The sequence below is a fragment of the Erpetoichthys calabaricus genome, chromosome 12 (assembly GCF_900747795.2).
Source record: "Erpetoichthys calabaricus chromosome 12, fErpCal1.3, whole genome shotgun sequence".
Classification (NCBI taxonomy): domain Eukaryota; kingdom Metazoa; phylum Chordata; class Cladistia; order Polypteriformes; family Polypteridae; genus Erpetoichthys; species Erpetoichthys calabaricus.
Window position 1 is genome coordinate 104,946,762 of NC_041405.2, and position 24,079 is coordinate 104,970,840.

General features: G+C 39.7%; 2 protein-coding genes across 2 annotated transcripts in view; both read left to right on the forward strand.

Annotated features, from left to right (window-relative positions):
• The first annotated feature begins 483 nt into the window (after nucleotides 1-483).
• Nucleotides 484-2,380, forward strand: LOC114663124 (zinc finger BED domain-containing protein 4-like). Its single transcript, XM_028816880.2, has 2 exons — nucleotides 484-1,197; nucleotides 1,452-2,380. Exons 1-2 carry the CDS (start codon nucleotides 542-544, stop codon nucleotides 1,951-1,953), a joined length of 1,158 nt encoding a protein of 385 aa, XP_028672713.2. The 5' UTR covers nucleotides 484-541; the 3' UTR covers nucleotides 1,954-2,380.
• A 9,376-nt stretch (nucleotides 2,381-11,756) lies between these two features.
• sh3bgrl (SH3 domain binding glutamate-rich protein like) overlaps nucleotides 11,757-24,079 on the forward strand; it is a 45,904-nt gene continuing 33,581 nt past the window's right edge. The window contains exon 1 of the mRNA XM_028815949.2: nucleotides 11,757-11,999. Within this exon, the coding sequence (XP_028671782.1) occupies nucleotides 11,955-11,999 (45 nt within the window). The 5' untranslated portion in view covers nucleotides 11,757-11,954. The remainder of the gene's footprint in view (nucleotides 12,000-24,079) is intronic.

Consider the following 24,079-nt stretch of genomic DNA (forward strand, 5'->3'; position numbering starts at 1 on the left):
CTCAAAAGGTAGCGCATTTAACACAAGTAATTTAATCAAGCACCTAAAATCCCAACACGACAACGAGTACAAAGAGTTTACCCACGCTTCTAAACCAACACAACCCACGCTGCAGCAAACTCTTGCAAGACGAGAGAAAATGTCCAGAGACAATCCACGTGCTGTGAAAATAACACAGGCAATTATCGAGTACATTGCATTGAGTGACCAGCCACTCTCGGAGGTAGAAAATGTGGGATTCCTGCGTCTCCTCCATGTTCTGGAGCCCAGATATGATGTCCCAAGCCGCCGCTACATGACTGACACGGAGCTGCCTAAACTACACGACTCCGTGAAAAAACATATCCACAGCCTACTGCAAGCCTCCTCTGCGTTTAGTTTCACCACGGATATTTGGACAAGCAGTGTTAGCCCGGTGTCGCTAATTAGCCTAACCTCCCAGTGGATAGACGAGAGTTTCATGCCACAACGAGCCATATTACATGCAAAACAATTCCGCGGCTCGCACACCAGCCAGGCTATAGCGCATGTGTTTGAGGAAATGCTCCAGACATGGGGTATACCTAAAACATCAGTACATGTTGTGCTTCGTGACAATGCCAAAAACATGATTAAAGCCATGAATGACGCAGGGCTCCCAAGTCTGCCGTGTGTCGCGCACACGCTCCAACTGGCTGTTCACGAGGGCTTATTAGCACAGAGGAGCATAGCTGATGCTATAGCAGTGGGGCGGAAGATAGTTGGGCATTTTAAACATTCCGCCTTAACCTACTCCCGCCTCGAGGACATTCAGGGACAGCTCAACCAGCCAATAAAGAGACTGCAGCAGGACGTACAGACGTGCTGGAACAGCACGTATTACATGCTCCAGTCCCTCATTGAGCGAGTGCTGGGGGTGTATGTGTCCGAGCATGAACTCCCTGACTATCTCACCGCTCACCAATGGGCTCTTATGGAGAAGACAGTTGCCATCCTTGCCCCCTTTGAGGAACTAACTAAAAAAGTGAGCAGCTACGACGCACTAGCCTCTGATGTCATCCCAGCTGTGACTGTGCTAGTGAGACTTCTAAACAGAGAAACAGACGAGGACCACGGCGTCAAGACAATGAAAGCAACCTTACTGGCAGCTGTCAAGAAGCGCTTCAGTGACGTCGAGACCAACCCACTGTACTTCATCTCCACCATACTTGACCCAAGGTAAAGTCTGTGTGCTATAGGTATTCAATGATAAACTACAGTACTAAATGTAAGATTAATTTCCATCTGAAATATTATATTATATTTTTGTAACTAAAATACACAAATACAAATGTATGCAATATATAATATGAAATATATTTCCCTTATTACTACCAGAAAGCCAAATGGCTGGCATTTGTGACAGTGGTTTAGGGGAAACTAAAATCAGTCCTATTTTTCCACATATTAATACATTCATGAATTTTGTTCAGGTATAAAGATCGCTTCTTCTCCAACACTGCTCCGGAGGCCAAGCTGCACCTGAAGCAGGAGCTGCAGATGATGTCCAGAGCTGAGGCAGAGGGGAGTCAGGCAGAAGCTGCAGAACCTCCTGCTAAACTGTTCCTCAAGGCCCAGGCCAGCACTAGCAGCAGTCTGGACACTGTATTTGAAGAAATCGCTAAGGAGCAGCCCCAGGCAGCACAGCCGCTGGCAGCAGGTGCTGCCATTGAGCTCGACACATACCTCGGAGAGGCCCCAAGCCCTCATGAAGACAGTCCTCTGAAGTACTGGGGTGTCAACAAAATCAGGTTCCCCACTTTGGCTAAAATGGCCCAGAAATACCTCTCAGCCCCATGTAGCAGGGTGGAAAGTGAAAGGCTTTTTAGCTCAGTGTCACACATTATAGATGAAAACAGAAACAGGCTGACTGCTGATAATGCAGAAAAGCTACTTTTCTTAAAAAAAAACCTGCCACTCACATTTTCTAAATAGGCTCCATTAAGTGAGTCGTCTTAGACTTGATGTTAATACCTACCTCAGTTGCACTGACTGCCACAGTTCTATGTTGGTGGATGTTGTTAGTTTATTCAAATATTGTGCACTAAATAGCAAAGATGTTTATTAATGCCCCTTGTGTTGTCCAAAGCGGCAGAGTTTACAACAAACTGAAAAAAATACTTGAGTTGCACTGTCACTGTTTACATTTTTTTTTATAATTATTTATTCTGTAATATGTTGCATACAACATGCTTTTCATTTTAAATAAATGTTCTTAATTCCAAACTAGTCCCTTGTTTTTTTTTTTGTTAAATTATATGACTAAAGCTGTTACCTGTAAATTTAAATCATGTTTTTATTAAGTACTCGGTATCGGCGAGTACTGAAATGCAAGTACTCGTACTCGTTTTCCAAAAAAGTGGTATCGGTGCATCCCTACTGGCAGGTACTCGAATGTGTCCCATTCTTGGATCATGGGCAGGAACTCAAATGTTCTGCCTACTGGGGTCACTGGCAGGTACTCAAATGTGCTCCCACCTGGGGTCATAAGCAGGAACTTGAATGTGCCCCCTCCTGGAGTAGGGCAACAGCGCAACAGATCCTCCTCCCAATTGACCCAACAGGGCTGACAAGAGATAAAGGCCACCACCACGAAAAGACCACTTCCCGGTTTTAATGACTGGGCAGCAAGCACCTAGACGTCACAGTAGGGACAAGCTTTATTGACTGCATTCCAATAGCAATGTAGCTTCATGGAGCACAAAGGCAACATGGAATTGCCTATACAGTGGAACCTCGGTTCATGACCATAATTCGTTCCAAAACTCTGGTCGTAACCCGATTTGGTTGTGAACCGAAGTACTTTCCCCTATAGGACTGTATGTAAATACAATTAATCTGTTCCAGACCATACAAAATGTATGTAAATATATATATTTTTTAATTTTTTAAGCACAAATATATAGTTAATGAAACCATAGAATGCACAGCGTAATAGTAAACTAAATGTAAAAACGTTGAATAACACTGAGAAAACCTTGAACAACAGAGAAAACTAACACTGCAATAGTTCGCGCTATAGCGCTACCAACCGCTGGATAAAAACACTTTTTTTTAATGAGTTTTAAGCACAGGGAAAAAAAATGAACATTTGAAAAAATCCGTAATTTAATAAACCAACAAGAAAAGTAACATTACAACAATGCACGCTACGAACCGATCACTGTAAACAGAAGTGAAAACAAAAACATGCCCAGTTCATTCTTTAACTGCCTTCTCTACCTTATGCGTTCAGCTCTCTCACTCCCGCTGCCTGTGTGTGTGCTCTCTCTCTCGTGCTGCCTGTGTGTGTCTCTCTCTCTCGCGCGCTGCTTGTGTGTGTGTGTCTCTCTCTCGCGCGCTGCTTGTGTGTGTGTGTCTCTCTCTCTCTCTCCGCTGCCTATGTGTGTGTCTCTCTCTCTCTCACGTTGCCTGTGTGTGTGTGTGTCTCTCTCTCTCGCGCTGCCTGTGTGTGTGTGTCTCTCTCTCACACGCCTGTGTGTGTGTGTGCCTCTCTCTCTTGTGTGTGTTGCGCTCTCTTGCTCTCTTTCTCTCTTGCTCGCTGCACAGGAAATGCACAGGGAGGGACTGAACATGTACAAACCGAAAGGGAAACTGGTGTGGCAGGTGGCCGGGTGCGGCCCTCAATCAGCCGCCTATTTAAGGAGCCGCCGCCCTGCAATCAAGGCTGGAGTCGGGTGAGGAGGTGGACGAGGTCAGAGGAGGCGGCAAGGAGAGGCCCTGAGTGTGTGTATAGTGAAGAGACGGCTTGGAGGAGAAGCCAGGACTTTGGGAGACTGTTGGGGTTTGTTGGTGGCGGTGCACTTACTGACTTATGTACAATAATAGTGTAAATAAACGTGTGGTGATGGACTGCAACGTGTCTGCCTGTCTGTGTCCGGGCTGTACCTTTCTACAGTGGCGTAGTCGGCAGGATGCTGCACCTGGCACAAGGTGCGGACCTGCATTCAAAATATTGTCTGTGGAAGGCCCGGCACAGCAGGCGAGCTCACCCACGTTCCGCAGGGGCAGCGTGCACTGAACCCCGCAGGGGAATACAGTGTCGCAGACCGTTAGCGGTCCGGTGTCAGACTTTGTGTTTCAGGGGCAGCTTGGGAGCGCGGCGGCAGCTAGGAGAGCTGCCTGGAAGGAGATGCTGCAGCTGCAGCAGCCGCGGAGCTGCCCAGAACCTCGCCCTCGAGTGTGGAATGAGGGTGAGGAGGCCGCAGACCGAAGGTCCCTCCTCGTAGCAGGCACGGGATTGGGCAGCGTGTCCTGTCCTCCCGCCAATGATTGGTCAGAGGCGGGAGCAGGGAATGTCCATCTCGTGCCGAGAAGAAACCCGAGTGGGCAGCAAGGAAGTGTCCACAGAGAGCAGCCGGTGAGTGGAACTACTCGCGAGGTAAGCCCACTGCCGTCTGCTTCTCTCTCCTTGGCGGCGATATTGCAGGAGCTGCAAGAACAACTGCGCCTTGTGCTGTCGCCACCGGCCGAGCGATGTGCCCTCCGGGCGGAGACGCTGGACTCAGGAGGGATGGCAGTGGCGTCGGATCGAGAGCCGCAGGCAGAAGAGGATCGCCGCACTGCAGGAGCTCCTGGACGGAGAGGCACAGCGGGGAAGGTAAGGGAGACCGACCCCGTTAAGCTCCGGACGCCAGCGGGGCTGGGTCTGCCCTCTTACAATGGGCAGATCCGAACCGTCGCGGCGTCCCAAAGTAAACGGAGGAAGCGGCTTTGGGAAGCCAGTTCCTCCGATAAGCGAGGACATGCTGCTGGGTGCGCGTGTCCCGCAAAGGGCCGTCCTCTGCGAAGGCAGAGGAGAATCCCGCAGCTGGAGAGGTCGAAACGGAGCGTAATCCCACTGGTGATTCCGTGGCGGGGAGCACGGACTGCTCGGGCTGGGAAGCCGAGAAAGGGAGCATCGGGGCGCCGATCGGGGCCGAGAGCGTTGGCCCAGCTGAGGACGAGCCGAGGGGCTGCGTCAGGGCAACGCCTCTGCCCTTGTTTTTCTTTTGGATTTGCAGGATCGGGCCCTAGGCTACAATGTGTTGGCTTGCCGCTGAGGGGTTCCCGTCCTCCCGGAATGGTTAGCTGGTCCCAGGAGGTCTCGGCTAGCGGGGGAGTCATGTGGCAGGTGGCCGGGTGCGGCCCTCAATCAGCCGCCTATTTAAGGAGCCGCCGCCCTGCAATCAAGGTTGGAGTCGGGTGAGGAGGTGGACGAGGTCAGAGGAGGCAGCAAGGAGAGGCCCTGAGTGTGTGTATAGTGAAGAGACGGCTTGGAGGAGAAGCCAGGACTTTGGGAGACTGTTGGGGTTTGTTGGTGGCGGTGCACTTAGTGACTTATGTACAATAATAGTGTAAATAAACGTGTGGTGATGGACTGCAACGTGTCTGCCTGTTTGTGTCCAGGCTGTACCTTTCTACACTGGCTTGTTCGTATACCGAGTGTGTGGTCATGAACAGATGCAAAAGTTTGCCGAACTTTTGGTCTAAACCGATTTATACGTGTTCCGAGACGTTCGTGAACCGAGGTTCCACTGTAACAAGAAAGGCAATCCTAGGCAAACAAGTTCCAAAGCAGATTCAAAAAATGTCAAAAACAGAGCAAAAGTTCCAAATATCCAATAAATCCCAAGCACAGAAAAAAAATCACAAAAAGTTCCAAAGCACAAGAACTCACACTCCCAGAGTACTTTCATAATGAACCACCAGGAACAATGGGAGACCTTCCGGATAGGGCAAAGGGCAGTTCCTGGCAGTGGGCCCAGTCTCTCAGGGGACCACCCACAAAACACATGAAACATAACCAAGACATAGTATGCAAAGCACAGAATACATGAAAGTAACATTACCATAAAATAATAACCAAGAAGTGAACAAAAATATATAAAAAAATAATATACACCCCAGCCAGGGTTCATATAACGCATTTGAGGACCATTTGTTGAAAAGGAATAGAGCATTACTTCACCAGCATTATTTTCTGTTTGGTTTGATGCCAGTTTTTCACCCATGTGTGCTAGTTATTTTCCATCTTTTTCATCCTTCATTATTAAGTGGGGCTATCAGTTGGTACTCCGACCCTTTGTTTTGCTTAACGTTTTTTCCTTTACACTTTACAACCCCTTTATGGTCATAGTGTACCCGTTGATCAAGATTATTACTTTTAGCTGGATAATGTGCCATCACGACAAAGATGCATCATCTCAGGTCCTTGAAAGTGACTTCAGTTACTCCAATTCCTGCTCATGATCCCTTTAACTTTAGATGGAATGGTGTTTAGGATATAGTGGGTTTCGGTAATGGATGGATGGATGGGAATGGTAGATGTTTCCAGTAGGAATGTGTACACAAAAAATTGTGCTGGAACTGTGTGATGCCTATTGGGTCAAAACAAACCTGAAAAATCATCCCCAAGGCATGTTAATGCATTCCAGTTGAAAATACGCCTTGAAGAATTAAGGCTGTATCTAAGCATGAAAAATGGTAAGAATAACCTGGCAACAAATACAGTAGGTTTACCTAATAGTCACCCATTTAGTGCTCTCTGTTTATTTTTTCACCAATGCTACTGCTTATAGTACTGGCCATTAAATATGAAGATTGGTCATTACACTTGAAGGTTGCCAGATCAATCTCTTTGCCTCCAACTGTCTTTGCAATCCTGTGTAAGTCCCTTCTTCTCACTATTATTTCTGGGTGTTCAGAAAGGGCTAGTATTGTGACAGATAAATTTTTAAGATTTAAGCCTAAAAAAGAATTTGAATTGAAGCCTTGACCTGAGTCTGCTAAAGAATTTGTGAAAGATGGAGACAAGAATGGTAAACAATGAGAAGATTGACAGGATCTTCACAGAGAAGCATTGTGTAAGCTATGGAGAAAGACATTTTCTACACAGAAATAAAACAAATTTTTAAGGAATGGATAGAACTCTCTTTAGCAAAGAAATTGAAGACAAGTTTAGAATTGTATGCACATCAAGTACAGTATACAGTATTTAGTTGAAATTCCAGTATGAAGGAAATTTGAGACCTAGTGTCCATTGGGTTTTCCTCCCGCAGTCTAAAGATATGCAGGTTAGGTGACTTGCTGTTGCGAAATTTTCCGCTAGTGAGTGTGTGAGTATGTGTGGGTGTGTGTGTGTCACCCTGTGATGGACTGGCACCATACAGGTGGTATTCCTGCCCTCGTGCCCTATGTCTACTGGGACAGGCTCCAACTGACCTGGGTAAAGTGGTTAGGAAAATGGTTGGTTGAATGGAGTGGAAATTTAAAATTATTTGGGGTATATACTTGTTTGTCTAACCCTAGGCCACAGGGGATGCACAAACCAGTGTGTTTCTTCATGCCGGGTCCCAAACCCAGATAAATGGGGAGGGTTACGTCAGGAAGGGCATCCGGTGTAAAATTTTGCCAAATCCATATGCAGACAGTTGATCCGCTGTGGCAACCCCTAATGGGAGGCAGCCGAAAGAAAAAGAAGATATTCTTTGTCTGAAAAGTGAATGTGTTTGTATAGACATATCTAAACACACAAAAGGTTATAATATTACGAGAAGTGCATTTAATGCTTTTAACTGTATAGAGTAAGCAAACAAAAAAATATTTTTAGGATCTTGAGATTGTTCAGAAAATGGATGAATTCATAAAAACAAGACAGGTCACTTTCAGTTTCAAAGTTAGACTTCAGAGGAAAATATAATGTCTGTCAATTTACATACTGTAAGAGTGGGCAAGACATGTTAGGCTGGAAATGTGGAAAACGGGCTATATTGCAATAAAAGTGAAATGTTACAAAGATGGATACATAACAAGAGATTGTAAAGTAATTTGTTTGTGCAGATGCAAAGCAAAGATTTATTAGTGGGACTGTCGTATGTGAATCAGATGAAAGAAGATAATGGAAAATGAGGGAAAAAACAGGTTGGGAATCTAAAGGATGACCAGAAGAAGGAGATAAGGGTTGGAATGAATAATTGTAACCCATGATCAAATGACAGTTTGTTGAATGCTGGTTTCTACCTTTCCTTCGGTGCTGCTAAGGGAGTGACCCCTACTTTTTCACAACAACCCCCAAGGAAGATGATTTACAAAAGATTCCATTTAGGAAGCCAATGGAAGGAAATTGCCTATCCTTTAAATTAAAAGATTAGGCCATTATTACTAGAACTATTTTTTTTTTTTGCTCAGCAATGAAATGTTTGCCACGTGAGTCAGTGTTCTACTCAATTTAGTAACTTTTTAACACACGCAAAAGAAACAGGCATGGATAGGTTGGTGGTGGTGTAAGAATTGTTTCCAGTATTCAAAGGCATTTGTTTTCAAATTTTAAATTACTTGATTGGCCATAATGTAACATTTAATAACAGTTACAAATTAGGTAGTTTGCAATAAAGGAACACTTCTTTTGTCTCAATAATTCCATGCGTAGAGAACCTTACCCTCCTGGGGCAGCCCACCCTCATTAAATTTTAAGAAAGAAACGGCATTCTATAACTTGAGAAAAAATTCATCACAGACCAATCAAATTGCTGGTTTTCAAAAAGTGGCAAATTAATTATTGTGCCTTCTTCAGATTTTTTTTTAATAATAATTTGAAATTACTCAGTTCACTTGTAACAGCTGTCTATTTTAAACGTTAAATAAACTCAGCCTGGATTTCATGTGTCTTTGGTTTCTGTTTCCAGTTAGAACAAAATGCATTTCCTCCATCACTTGTCCAAACATTTCTAGTCAGTCTTGCAGTAACTGCTCATCTGATCACCTTTTCCTAACTCTTATTTTGCTATTTACATTTTTTCCTTCACTTAGTTTAGACTGTTGGAGGTAAATTCAGTCTTTTCTTAAATTTATTTATTCTACCCATCTTGATATGTTAATCTCCTGTATTCTGTATTCAGTTTAACTTAATGCATTCTTCCATTGTTTGTTTTCTCCACATAAATTCTTCACTTACTTATCCAGTCCTGCGGCCATCACTGTTTAATAGCACAGCCCCCTGACCTCAAAATTCCACTTTCAGGTATGTTTTTATACACCGATAGAATAATTGATTTTTTTGCCAAACAAATCACATCTGCCATTAAAAAAAAAATGATTATTGCATAACAGATGGTCTGAAAAGGTCAAAGCCTGTTATTAAATGACACAGTGTGATGACACTGGAACTAAACTGCTTCCTTAAGCTTCAACATGGAAGTGATCGTTACATTACCATCTTTGGACATGAATGTTTTATTTCCCCAACCCTAGCAGCACACGGCTTCCTTCAGTGCCACTTAGTAAGAAACTGTATCAGCACATTCAACGCTTACTAGCAGACAATTCAAAATAAACATTATTGTTCAAGCCTAAAGTTTGCATTTACTGCCCACAGTCCTCAGTTAGTGAGGTTTGTCTGCTATTATTCAGCAGTTCCGGAGTTTCCAGTTTTTCACCAGTAAGGGGCTGCTATATACTGAAAAAAAAGAAATAAGATACTTAAATTTACTTACTGTAACTTTGTCTGTTTTTACTGCCTGTTGCCCAAATAACTTTGTGGTTTCCTTTAAATGGTACAGTGGTGAGCAGTTTTAAATACTGAAAGTGCTAAAAGATTATTACAGTTGAATTCCCTGTAGAACTGAATTCATTCATTTAACCATATGGTAACTATCTAACATTTATTGTAAGTGCCTCGCGTTCATCCTTGCAGCTGAGGCACATCATCATATGACAGGAAACATTTCTGGCCAACGAGGGATTTTGTGAAACTTTATCATATCCTAGAAGTTACGGAAACATTTGATTTTAACTATTGCAAACCTACAAAGTTAAAGAAGGTTTCACAAATTATATGATAATTACTCAAATAATAATACATTTTCTTAGATTCTTATAATAGCCTATAAAGTAAGAATATAGTTTTTGAGCATGTTTATATATTTATTACCAATTCGACATTTTGGATCCTTTATAGATGACAAACAGTTTTTACCTTGACAATAAAGCAGCTATTTCACTGGCCAGTTTTGCAGTTCCCATCCTCACAGAAGCAACATCTGGATAGTGTCAACAGTGACTTGGGCTCGAGTTTAATGTACACAGTGATCATTAGCCAGCCAAAAAAGGTTTAAACTCTGAAGAGAAAATTGTTGCCAAGGGTCATTTTAAACAGATTCAAAAGCTAAATTCAGCAAACTGCTAAAACAGAGAGGTTTAGCATTAATTTGTAGTTTTTAATATTAAAAGGATAAGTTTATGTTTTTTATAAAACACCTTTCCTAGTGAGCACTGAACACTGTCACAAACAGCATTTCACAAATCACAACCATACTACATTAGACTATAATATGGAGTCCAAGTCTTGCTATGAATCAGTGTAGTATGAGAATATTTTATATTTGAAACCACATGGTTCAAAGTAGCATCATGGGTGCTCTGTGTTTCATGATATCATGTTATGCCAAAGTTCATATAAAAGTAGACACGGGGAAAGCTTGGTTTTTACTGCAGCTAATCTTATGCTCATGAGCCACTGTGAGCCTGTCATGGGACCTCTTACCTAATTCTACTCGATATTCTCATTTTCTGAACTCACTTGGGGCAAGTATGGTGCTGCAGGGAGTTGCAGTATATCTAAGCAACACTGCACACAAGGCAGGATTCAAATCAGAATACAATGCCAGACCTTTACACCACACACCCACCCAGCCCTATTCATACTTACAAAATGTAGATGTGCACGCCAATCTAATATATATAGTGAAACCAATAGGGGAGAACATGCAAACTCCACACTGGCAGAGTCTGAAGTTGAACCATAGGCCTTCAGGCTGTGAAGCAGCAGCAATAGCCACAGTGCTACTGTGCAGTCTTAATTCTACTCTCTTTTTAAAATATTTCTGAATTTACAGGATCCCGGATCAGTGTTGCCTTTCTCCAAAATATGAGATTTGCAGTGCTTTTGTGATCCCAACGGACCTTTTTTGTTAAAAGATGAGTCATTTCTGATAAGCAGATGAATGGTAGGAATGTAATAATGCTTGACTTGTCATTTGTGCCAGTTCAGTTGAAAGTAGTTTTTGATAGAAACACTTTAATCGAACAGGCATATTTAAAAGTAGTATCAACAGCATAATAAAATTTGTCCCATTGGCAAAACCACAGCATTTTCAGGCATACAGTGTAAATAAGCCTCTAATAATCATATGCATTGGAATGAAATGAAGCCCAAATGATTAAGTATATACAGTATATCCACAAAATGGTAATCCTAATACATTCCAGTGCAATGTCTAAAGATATGTGCATTTTTATAATTCTGAAAAAATATCTCGAACTCCAGCAAAATCAGAGAATGAACTTGAAAAGGCAAACCTTTCGTGATTTGTTACCATTGCGACCTTTTATCTTTTCGACCATTCAACATTATGTGCGACAGGCACACCTTCTGTATGTGCACCAGAGTAGATAAGGCATTTTACTAAACAAGCAAGCATACGCCCCTTGAATAAAGAAAAGGGAAATTAATGTGAGAAGCTGTTATAAAAAAAGAACAAGGTAACTCAATATAACTTATGCATCGAGCACAAAATGTTTTCCTTTGTTTTCGAGAAACATTCTATTCTACTTTCAGCATATCTACCTGAAGCGATCAGTTAATTAAACGGTGGCCTCGAAGCAAAACGGGAACCTTGGTAAATTCTTCCACGCATGCGTACGTGCACGCGCAGCGCCCTCTCAGAGGCGGAGCCCACAACTGTCGCGTACCCGTAACAAGCGCGAGCCAGTTTACAAGGAATCTCGCGCGCCACCGCCACGACTGTCTCGAAGGTACAGCGGTTTTGTAAGCGGACGACCAGCGACGTGTTCGGACCTTTCCAGCTGTCCACGGCGCATTCCAGTAACCGCTGTCCTTGACGTGCTTGTGCCGGTGTTTTCCTGTCTTTGCCTTTGCAGGTGTTCAGCAATTAATAATGGTGATTAAAGTTTACATAGCATCTTCTTCTGGATCAACTTCGGTAAGTCAACGCTTTCTTCGAGAAGCCTAAATGTTGGGAGTGAAGAGTGCACGAGAAGGGGCATTTATTTTAACTGGTATTAACTAGCACGTAGGTAATCCGAAATAGTGTTTTGTGGAATACTTTATTCAAACACGACACAGGTTATTATTGCAGCAGCGTGTAATGTAGTTTACTTTAAATACTGTTTCAATGTTTAAGGCAGCATTCAATGATAAAGTTGCTTTATTCAGATTGGCAAATATGATTTTCAGGCTCCGTTTAAGTAAGTGTGTGTATAATTAGGCTCCCAAGTTGACAGACGTGAATAAGAACGGAGAATCTATCATTGTTCTCGAAATTGAACTAATATTACTTTATCCTAAATGGAAAAACACGTGTTAAAGTTGCACAGATGTTGGTACTTCTGCCCCTCCACTCGTGGTAGGAAAAACGTTGCACTATTATTTGACAGTGTTACTTGAAATTACACATATGGTATCTTTGTTGCACTGATGGTAATGAGAAATGGTCATGAACTGAGTGCAGTACTTTTCATGAGTCAAAAAAGAGTTAAGCTTTTTAAAAATTCAGTTAAAGGGTTTTGAAAATGTTCGAGTGTAAAGATTTTTTTTTGGATTCTGTTTCTTTTACTTTAATGCAAGGAGAATGTTTAGTCGGAAGTAGCAAGAGTGACCACGGTATAGCAGTGTGGGTGTCATGTTAGTGCTTTGGGTGTAAGCCAACTCTCAAAGCTAATTTAACAGAGAGAGTCTTTATTAAGTAAAATAACTCCTTAGAAAGTGAGCCACTGGCATTGTGTGCCATCTGGCTCTCATTCCGATCTGCAAGCCATTTAAGTGTTTACCAGAGGTGTGAGGAATGTGTTTTTTTTTTGAAAATTGTGAATCGTAGTGGGTGGGTGGGGAGGGGTTTAAGATCTTTTATCGTTCTTGCATTGCAACATTATGCATGAAAGGTTTTGCCTGGTGTATTAACATAATGTACACTAGTTAAACTACTGCGAATCACTCTGCTACCACATATGTGGTCAATGCTTGGCAGACAGCAGTACCTGGGCACTTTAAAGCTGCCAGATCTGTATTGTTTAAACCCTGCAATTCTTACACTGACATGTAGTGTTTGTAACAAAAAAAAACTTTGGGATCTTAAAATTCTTTGCTTATTTTATTTATTTATTTTTTCCTCCAGTTCCACAAGGGCAATTTTTTAAGTCTTTATAAGGAAACATGGAAAGCTTTGTGCCAGTTCTCGGCAATGATACTGATAAATGTTACACAAAATTTCAGACATGCTGTTGTAAAACATGTTAAACAGTGGAGATGTATGAACTGAAGGTGTGGCTTTGCATATGGAGGAACCAGTAAAATAACTACACTTTTGTTTTAGGCATTCAGTCTAATAGCTGTCTTGCAAACCACAAAGTTGTCTGAAATGCCTAGTTATTATTATTACTTTGCTCATGTTCTTTATTTATCAGTTCTCCTTTTCATTTAAATATAGGCCTAGCAGGGTACAGGCAAACTTATTTCCCTTAGAATTGTGATATAACATAATCAACACAGCATTAATAAATACAAAAGTAGTTGCACATTACAGGAACAATGTAAAAATGTAACTAAAAGTTTTTATTATGTAAATTATATTACATCTGATTATTATATACTTTATTTCCTGACATTTTATTTGTATATTTATGCATTTCCTGGTTCTTAGTTTTCTGAGTGGTCTCCTCTCGTTTGTCAAATGAGTTCTAATGATTGAATTGTCACTAAAATACTTTTTCTGATCATCTCACATTCAGATGTCGTTATGCTGTATATTGTATTTATCCTCAGTGTCGTTTTTAGGAAAATTTAAGAAAATGGTGTTGAACACTTACCAGATGCTATTACACAAGGCAACACACAAAAAAAGAGAATACATATTTAGTGGTTATGCATTTGCAGTTAGTTTATACTCAAGATATACACCCAGTATATGACCGTTTTGCAATAATTTTGTAAAAGTTATTCATTTGAATTCTTTGCTAGGGTTTTGTTTATATGTGTTTATTGGTTTAATCCCTATTATTTTTTCCCATCTTTTCACATAATTACACATGTTAAAGTATTATGTACAGTTTATGAAGTTGACATTTTTACTATTTTAGATATTGCAGAAATGCAAGACTCAGTTGCGCCACTTAATGACTGATATTGACACAAATCACTTACATTGAGGAATATTTATTGTATTAACAAGAAAGGAAACATAGATTTTAAAAATGTAGAGAAGGAGAGAATCAAAGGGGAAAAAAGAAAGAACATAAAGATGTTACTTTCAGGCCATTTTATACAGTAATTGAAACTGTTATTAACAAGTAGAACTTGGCTTATTTTAGTTGATATGCATTTTATATGCACTCATCTCCCCTTTTCTGTATTTAAAGTTGTTCTACTGCAATTAGGTAATTGTTTTATCTCTCCCCTTCTTAAGTCCAAATTTTCAGATCTCTGGCAAAGAACAGACTTATTGACCCCAGTGTGAAGTCACTTCTATGGTAGTTCTAGTGCACAGTACCTTCTTAGTGTTCCTAGGTGTAAATTCCATTACATATATACTTTTACACTTGCAATAAACGTTTGTTTAATTTGAAGTCAAGAACAAAAAAAACTTGTATTCTTTATTATAGTACTCACTGCTCTGGCAAAGAAACAAAGCTGAAAAATTGGTTTGAAGAAAATAACATTTCTAGGATAGGCTCATCCATTTATCCATCTTCTTTATTACTTTGAAAGCACTGGCCACATAGCTGTATCCAACACTTGATGGGGTAGTGTCCAATTCCATTAAAAGAAGGGAGAAGATCAATTATTTACATATATGTTTTCATCAACCACTTCACCCTCACCCAGACTGTATGTTGAATCCTCTCCTGCATAACTTGTTTAAGTAAACCCAAACATTAATATATGCTGTGCCTAAAAGAGAGAACTTCATCTTTGTGCTATTTCCCTTGTCTAGATTTGAGGGAGATGGAGTCCATTCCGCAGACTCATAATTAAAATTAAATTATTGATATTAGCCTGTATAGTAGAAGCAGATCAAAAGGTTTTACTGCTGTATGCACGATTATTTAACAGGCAAGTTTAAATAGCTGTACTGGTCTCTAGCTTTACAATTGGTCAAAGCAGGTGAATTTCAACAAGTGTGGCAAAAAATCTAATTCTCTGTACCAGCAGTATTTTTAATTCCAACAATTGTATTTTTTTAACATACATCAAGAAAACAACTACAGAATTATATTCAAAACAGATAAGTGTGCATGAGACAGGTGCATGGGTTTCAAATTTTAAATAATGTTGTTCACAACTACTCGCCACAATATGAGCATTTAACAATTAAGATGCCGTATGCACATTTCAGCACCACATGTCAGTCCACATTATTGGCATTCATTTTCCTGATTTTTACATATTGCCAAAAGGCTCCATTTTTAGGGGTGCAATCCTGCTGGAGCAAAGCTAGAGAAGAATTGTAGTGGTAAAAATGAGCTAAGTTTTAACTTTTCAGCCTACTTGTGCTACATTTAGCTGTAGATAAAATTGTTTCTCTTATGTTTTGCAGTGATTCAAATCTGATACAGCTGTGTACTGATATCTATCCTGACAATATAAATTTAATAAAATTAATTAATCAGCTCGATGTTACTTAATAAACAAACATGAATACTAGCTACATGTTGGCCTCAAGTTAAATCGCAGACCGTCTGTAAGTTGCTCATCTTATGATGGTCAGTGCTTAAAGGTGCTTTCAGTGGAATCATTACTACCAAAAAACACACATTTGAGGCTTGACATTGCAGGAAAACCTTGTAGTATTTGAGCAGTATTGGCAGGCTTTCTTTTTTCTTTTTTTGTATATTACATTTCTCTATGGAATTAACTTATCTTTTAATCAATTAATTTATCTTTAAATGGCAATATAAACAAGGCTTAGTTAGGGTAGCTCTGTATTTAACCTGCCAGGTAGCTTACAGTGACTATATACAGTGTAACTGTATATATTATACTTAGGTTTTTCTGATTAGTTCAAGGGCCTAATATAAACACAAAATTCAGGGAAATTGAAATATAGTGATCATCTCTAACATTTACCCATGATTCCTGTTTCCCGTGTCCTCACTAATACATGCAGATAACACAATCCATACATCCAGTCGCTGCTCGACATCAGTTTTCCCAGCTGTGAAGGAGTGAATATGAAGAATCAAACCATCAAGTCATTGATGGTGGGTGAACGAAAGAGGACGGTATTTGTAGAGTTTTAATGCAAGTTTTAATGTAAACCCATTTGAAACATGCTTTGACATTGAATTAAATCTGCTTTTAGCAATTCATTCAAAGTCTACAGTTGCAGCTGTTGATTCAATTTACTTCGCTACATCGTTGTCTACTATGCTGTGCCAGTTGGAGGAATATTATTATTTTTTTATTTTTTTTTGCTATTTGATTAATGTTTACCTTTATTTTTTTGTTTCTGTCCACCTAATGTTTATGACGGGCTGGTGCCCATGCATATTGCATTGTCTGATTATGCCATTTTGTTAATTTCTGGAATTTCTTTAAACTGTCAGTCTTTTAAGTTTGCACGACAAGTGATTAATTAGAAAGGACAGGCATCTTTAGGCTTGGAGAACAGTTTGAAACACATGAAGTATCGAGCAATACATCCGAGTTTAGTTTCACAATCAGTTTCATATTATACATATTTTTTTTTGTCTTATGTTCAGAGAATACATTGTATTGTGAAGCCTGTATAACATTACTTATTGTATGTGAGAAAACTGCATCGTCTCTTGCATAATACAGATGAATACGTTGTTGGTGCAATAAGGGGTTAATCTTTTAGTTAATTTATCATTAGTTCAGTTTAGTTTGGTCAGTAGTTTGTCCAGTTTGCATCAGAGCTGTGAGCATAAGTGCCAGGAGGTAGATTATAAGTTTAAATCCAATCTCAATAGAAGGAATATGTTTGCAGTCTATAATACAAATCTATAGAAAATTGCATCATATCCTTTTTGTAAGGAGTGCCTTTGTTTTATGTGTATTTGGTGAGGGTGTTGGTGTGTGTGCGTGGTTTTTTTTTTCTTGTTTCTTGTTTTTCCTTCTTACTCTCCTATAATGAGTTATTTGAGGAGTTAATTTCAGGGGTCAGAGATGGAATTTGTAAGCTTACCCAAGGGATGCTAAGAGTTTGCAGTTTGTGCAGAGCTATGTTTGCTTTCATTTTTGTCACATGTCTAAACCTACATTGTGCATTCTGTACACTGTAATGATTTAAAAAAAGCAGCAGTTGCACTGTGAGCTGAGTCAGAAAATAGGGTATTCCTACACAACAGGAAAAGATGTTCTGGTTTTACTGCTTCTAAAATAATACATATCAGTCATTTAATTATGCTTACCCAAACTTAGCTTTTTTGTTTTATAAAAATAAATTATAAATTACAAGTAAGACTTATGTAGCAGAGAAAAAAGCAATTGATTTTCTTTGTTTCTTAATGTAGAATATGAGGGGAAATTTTAACTGCTCACCAAAGCAGTGAACTCATTTTATATGTGTGTATACAGTATACATTTATACTAATGTAAACTGCATACAGAATCTGTATGTGATTCGCTGGATAAATGTAAAACTTTCTACCTAGTAATTTTATTTATAAACAATGAAATTTTGCCAAAAAGCAAAACAGTGACAAGATCTCTGTGCTATAGTTATCAGAACAGGAATCTTAATAATATACTATTGACAATTTAAATTTAAATGTTAAAGTTAGAATAAAACTAGAATCCATGTACAGTATATTAAATGTTTCTATAAAGCCTGAAAAGTAGACATAGAAATGCATTAAAATTTTTCAAGTAAATTGCGTGGTACTTAGTCTTTTTGCCTTAAACTGCCAGAACTTCATTTTGGTACAACTATATTTTTAATTGATTGAATTTAGAATGTTTATTTTTTTAACATATTGCGGAATTCAGGATGTTGCAGTCTTTGTGACTACCAGTGACATCCAAAGAAGAAAAAAAACTGACATGAGATTTTTTTATTAGTTTCCTGCAGCTTTTTTCCCCCATAAACTTCCTGTTTTAAGTTATTTGCTTGCGCAGTTGTCAGAAATAAAATGCAAACCAAATTCTGTCCTCTCTGTGGTTCTGAACATTTTTATGTGAATATGTGGCTCTGGATATCCATTGTTTAAAGGGGTCAGAGCTGTTTATATTTTATTTATAAAATATTTACAGTATACAATGTTCTTTCAAGTTTTATCTCCAAGGTACTGCATGTTTTGCCTTAAATTGTGAATGTGTTATGCAACTCTTCCAAATACATAAGTTTTTATTTTTATTCTTTTATTCAGTTTCATCATCCATTGACCTTCCTCCTCTTGTTAGCAGAAATGCTTCTAGTAAATTGACCCTTAGAAAACTGTTGAAGACCCATCTTTTCACATGACACCCTGAGAAACCCAAAGCCTTCCAGCAGATTTTTTTCTGTCTGATATCTATTCATTTCTTGTGCATAGGTGCTTCCTTCTCTTTCTAAATCTGATTGTAACTGCTGTGGCATATTAGCATGGTAGTAATGATCCCTAATGTAACTGTCTATTAACTTTGTGCTGTCAAACACTAGGTGTATTGTATGTGTTCTGCTTTTTGTAAATCAGCTTTGATAACTCAGTCTATAAAATAATTCAGTCTTTATCCACATGGATACATTAATGCATAAGCAGTTTAAGTCTGGAGTAGAGGGGTGGTACAGTACGCATAATATGTCTCTTTACACAAAGTATTGTATTCCTTAAAGTATACCTCATGGAAATGGTCAGTGTATTCTGTGATCTAGACTTCTACTTCCATCCATCCATCCATTGTCTCCCGCTTATCCGAGGTCGGGTCGTGGGGGCAGCAGCTTGAGCAGAGATGCCCAGACTTCCCTCTCCCCGGCCACTTCTTCTAGCTCTTCTGGGAGAATCCCAAGGCGTTCCCAGGCCAGTCGAGAGACATAGTCCCTCCAGCATGTCCTGGGTCTTCCCCGGGGCCTCCTCCCGGTTAGACGTGCCCGGAACACCTCACCAGGGAGGCGTCCAGGAGGCATCCTGATCAGATGCCCGAGCCACCTCATCTGACTCCTCTCGATGCGGAGGAGCAGCGGCTCTACTCTGAGCCCCTCCCGGATGACTGAGCTTCTCACCCTATCTTTAAGGGAAAGCCAACTTATTCTACTAAAAATAATTTGGCAAACAGGATAATTTATGACATATTTCAATATTGTGGCCGATGAAGTGGACAGCTGCCATACAAGTATTGTTAATATTTGCACTGTGATTGTCAGTACACTCTACTTATAACGTCTATATGGTGCTAAATTATAAATTTTGATCTTGGAAACCACTGTAAGAGCACAGTGTAAAAAATCTTGCATAACAAAGTAATTTTTTCAGTTGACATGAAACCATGATGATCATGTCATTAAATTTTTCTTATTAATAAATTACACTTTCAATTTTTTGTTTATTAAATGACTTAAAAATAAGAAAACAGTAGTAAGTTATTTTCTTATTTTAAACCAAAATGTCTTTGTATATGTACTTTAAAGATTGCTGCACTCTAGAAAATAGATAAATCATAAAGTAGGCTGCCGCCTTTTGGTAGTTGAAAACTTACACATATGTATCATGGTGCATACACTGATAACATTCTTCTCATTTTTCTTTTAACTAAATGGCCTAGTACATATTTTAATTCTAATAAAATAAGCAGGTCAAATGCAGCTTCTCCATATTCATTTGCAAATTTCCCTATCACTCCCAAACCATCTGACAGGTGCAATCCATCTAGCATGTCTTGGGTCTCCTCCTATTAGGCTGTACCCAGCTGACCTTTTACAAGATAAGTCTAAGCCTTACTTTGTCTTGATGCCCATATTGTATCAGTTGGATCCTTAATTCTAGTGGAGCAGCAGCATAAGCCCTGTAGCCCAGTGGAGAAAACCTATTCCACTGGCTCATATCTCTAGCCTCATGATTTATGTTATTACCCATCATTTATTTCATTGGGTGAACTAGAGCCTAATGTACTTAAACTTACAGTGGATTCAGAGGTTATCCAGGCGCCTTCACTTCCTGCACACTTAATTGTATTGTAGATTTAATTTTAAATGGATTCATCTGCCATTTTTGTTTACCAGTCTATACTCAATAACCTAAAATAAGTGAAAGTTTTCAGAACGTTTTGCAAATTTATTAAAAATCAAAAATTGAAATCTCTCATTCATGCAAGTACACAGACCCTTTGCTGTAGCATTTCAGATTGTGTTAAGGTTCTTCCTGTTTGCTGTAATTACCCATGAGATATATCTAGAACTTGATTGGAGTCCACCTGTGGCAAACTGAATTGATTGGATGCAGAAAGGCACACACCTGGGTATATAAAGGTCCCACAACTCACACGCATTTCAAGACACAAAGCAAAGCATGGAATCTTAGGAGCTGTCTGTACTAATCTGCAATGAAGTTGTGGTGAGGCGTACAGTAGATCACAGCAAAGCTATAAAGCCATTTCTAAAGCTTTGAGTGTTCCCAAAAGCGTGTTGGCATCAGCATGAAATGGAAGAAGTTTGAAACCAACAGGACTTTTTCTAGAGTTGACCGTCTGGCCAAACAGACTAACTGAGCAAGAAGGGCCTTGGTTAGGGAGGTGAGTAGATCCCAATGGGCATTCTAGGAGAGCTTTAGAAGTCCCCTGCTGAGATGAGAGAATCTGTGGAAAGAACAATCATTTCAGCGGCACACCATTAGTTTGGTGTTTATAGTAAAGTAGCTGGATGGACACCACTCTTAAGTTAACGGCATATGACAGCCCTGCTTGGAGTTTGTCGGTGACATTTAAAGGGCTCAGATTTGATAAGACAAAAATTGAACCCAAGCACTGTGTCTGGTGAAGACCAGGCACTACTCATCACTTGCCTAATACTGTACCTAGTGAAGCATGGTGGTGGTAGCATTATGCAATTGGGATCTTAGTGAAAGGACAGGGAGACTGTTCAGAATTGAGGGAAGGATGAATGCAGCCAAATACAGAGTTATTTGGACAAAACCTTCTCCAGAGTACACATGCCCTTAAACTGGGGCAACAGTTCACTTTTCTTCATAACAATGACAAGATGATGCTAGAGTGCTAGGGACAAGTATTTGACTATCTTTGAGTGTCAAAGCCAAAGTCCAAACTTAAAGACCACAGAACATCTGTAGAGAGATGTGCAAATGTCAGTTTACAACAACAACAACATTTATTTATATAGCACATTTTCATACAAAACGTAGCTCAAAGTGCTTTACATGATGAAGAAAAGAAAAATAAAAGACAAAATAAGAAATTAAAATAAGGCAACATTAGTTAACATAGAAAAGGAGTAAGGTCTGATGGCCAGGGTGGACAGAAAAAACAAAAAAAAAACTCCAGAAAGCTGGAGAAAAAAATAAAATCTGTAGGGGTTCCAGGCCATGAGACCGCCCTGTCCCCTCTGGGCATTCTACCTAACATAAATGAAATAGTCCTCTTTGTAGTTAGGGTTCTCACGGAGTCACTTGATGCTGATGGTCATACAGACTTCTGGCTTTTAATCCATCCATCATTTTTGGAACATCATGGTACTTAGAGTAGATGGTGGTGGCACAAGCCACCACCAAAAGGACACCAGAAAAGGAAACATAAGAGAGAGTAGGGGTTAGTACAGATTTTAGAGCCATGAATAGTTATAATGAATTGGATATACAAAGTATCAGGATTAAATTACAGTGAAGTTATGAGAAGGCCACGTTAAAGTAATGTATTTTCAGCAGTTTTTTAAAGTGCTCTACAGTATTAGCCTGTCGAATTCCTACTGGCAGGCTATTCCAGATTTTAGGTGCATAACAGCAGAAGGCCGCCTCACCACTTCTTTTAAGTTTTGCTCTTGGATGCTTCCAAGATGCTTCCCATCCAATCTAACAGAACTTGAGAGGATCTGTCAGTGGGAATGGGATAAACTGCCCAAATCTTGGTGTCCAAAACTTGCAGAGACTTACCCCAGAATATTCAAAGCTGTTATTGCTACCAAAGGGGTTTCTACAAAATCCTGAATGGAGGGGCTGAATACTTCTATGAATGAGAGATTTCAGTTTTTGATTTTTTAAAAATTAGCAAACCTTTCTGAAAACATGTTTGTACTTTTCATTATGGGTTATTGAGCATAGACTGATGGGCAAAAAGGCAAATTTGTCCATTTAAAATTGAACCTGCAACATAATTAAGTGTGCAGAAAGTGAAGGGTCTAAATATTTTATGAATCTACTATATCCTTGACAGCTCTACACCCTTCATATATAGACAAGTGTGTAACTCTCATTGTTACTCCCAATAGCAATTCACAGCTCAGAGCAGGGTGGCAGAGATGGGAGAACTTGTGGAGAGAACAACCATCTCAGCAGCACAACGTCAATCTAGTGTGTACGGTAAATTGACTAGATGGAAGCCACTCTTAAGTTTAAAGGCATAGGGCAGCCTGAATGGAGTTTGCCATACTTTATGAATCCACCGTATCCTTGAGCATGGGGAAGGTGCTATATAAATAAAATGTATTATTATTATTATTTTTATCATCATCCTTGATGGTTCTATGCCTGTTACATACAGAGAGGTGTGTCACTGTCAGTGTGATGTCCAATAGCAATTCACAACTCAAAGCATGGTGGCTGTTCCACAAAGACATGTTCCTAGAGGTGTGACTATCACTGACTCATGTGAGTGTGCTAGGTATGTTAAGAGACTCTATTGATCATTACAAAAAATGTTTCCAGGAAGGTTAAATCCTTTAATTTGCTGTTAGGTGCATCCCGGCAAACACAGAATTTTACAACCTGTGACATCAAATCACAGTGGGTAACTCTCTCATGGTGTGGCTTCAAATTACAAATGTACAGCAGTCATTTAGGTCTTATGAAGATTCTGAAACACACTCTAGATCTCACTCTTATCTGCCAACCTTAGAAAAGGAGAGTGAACACCTTTCATCAATAAGTCTGGTTCTAGAGCCGATCCTGTCTCTATATTTTAGTATATTTAAATGGTACTTTTCAACATTCCACACAAGGTCTTTCTCCATCCCTACAACTAAAGTAACATTCCAGATCCCAGGAGCCAGTTTTTGTTGTCAAGGTCTAATCTTTCTGTAACCACCTATCATATTGTAGTGACTTCACTATGACAGGAAAAGAAGAAAATACACAACAGGACAAAGAAGGGATTGCATAACAGTTTACTTGAAAAGTCAAAAAAAATATACAGGAATGCAAAATTATCTATGAATCTTTCATTGTTATGGCAGAGAAAAGCCGTCAATGGACCAAAAAAACACCACCAGTTCCATTTCCGTAACCCACCTTGTGTACCCAGTTTAACTCCCCATCTCTGTCCTTCTACACTTTCTTAGCTGTTCCACGAACCATCCAGAAATCCGTGCCTCCGTTCCCCACCCCTCCATTCAGGGTGCTGCCCATTTTCTTCCCTTTACAGTCAATCATATCCCTGATGTCAATCCTCCTCACTGTTCTCCAACCTACTAGCTCGATCCAACAGTTGCTTTCCCTCCGGTTCACTCCAGCCCGGATGCTGCAATGTTATCACTAGAGTGATGTAGCAGGTAGTCTCTACCCTTCATCTTGTAGGTTACACTGGAAACATGGTGCTATGCCAAGGCAGTACTGTAAGGGTGATTCCCAGGAACTCTCTTCTAAATGTGGCCCAATTAGTTTCTTTGTTAACTAATATGGGAATCAGTTTTGTATTATTTTTTTTTAATTTTTATCTACCTCTGTCTACTTAGACAAGTTTATTAATGGTAATCCTGCTTGCATAGAGAGCTCCCAACAGTGCAGCTACTGTATAAGGATTCCTGTAGCATCAAAGTCTCTAGAGCACACCAAGGAAACAGTCCTAGCAGGTGCTGATAAAATTAAGTATAGAATAAATACCAAGGGTATATTATTGTTGTGTACC

Coding starts and splice junctions, on each gene's coding strand:
- LOC114663124 (XM_028816880.2), top strand. CDS start 542: ATGCTCCAGACATGGGGTATACCTAAAACATCAGTACATGTTGTGCTT. Junction 1,198..1,451: donor TCCACCATACTTGACCCAAG/GTAAAGTCTGTG, acceptor AATTTTGTTCAG/GTATAAAGATCGCTTCTTCT.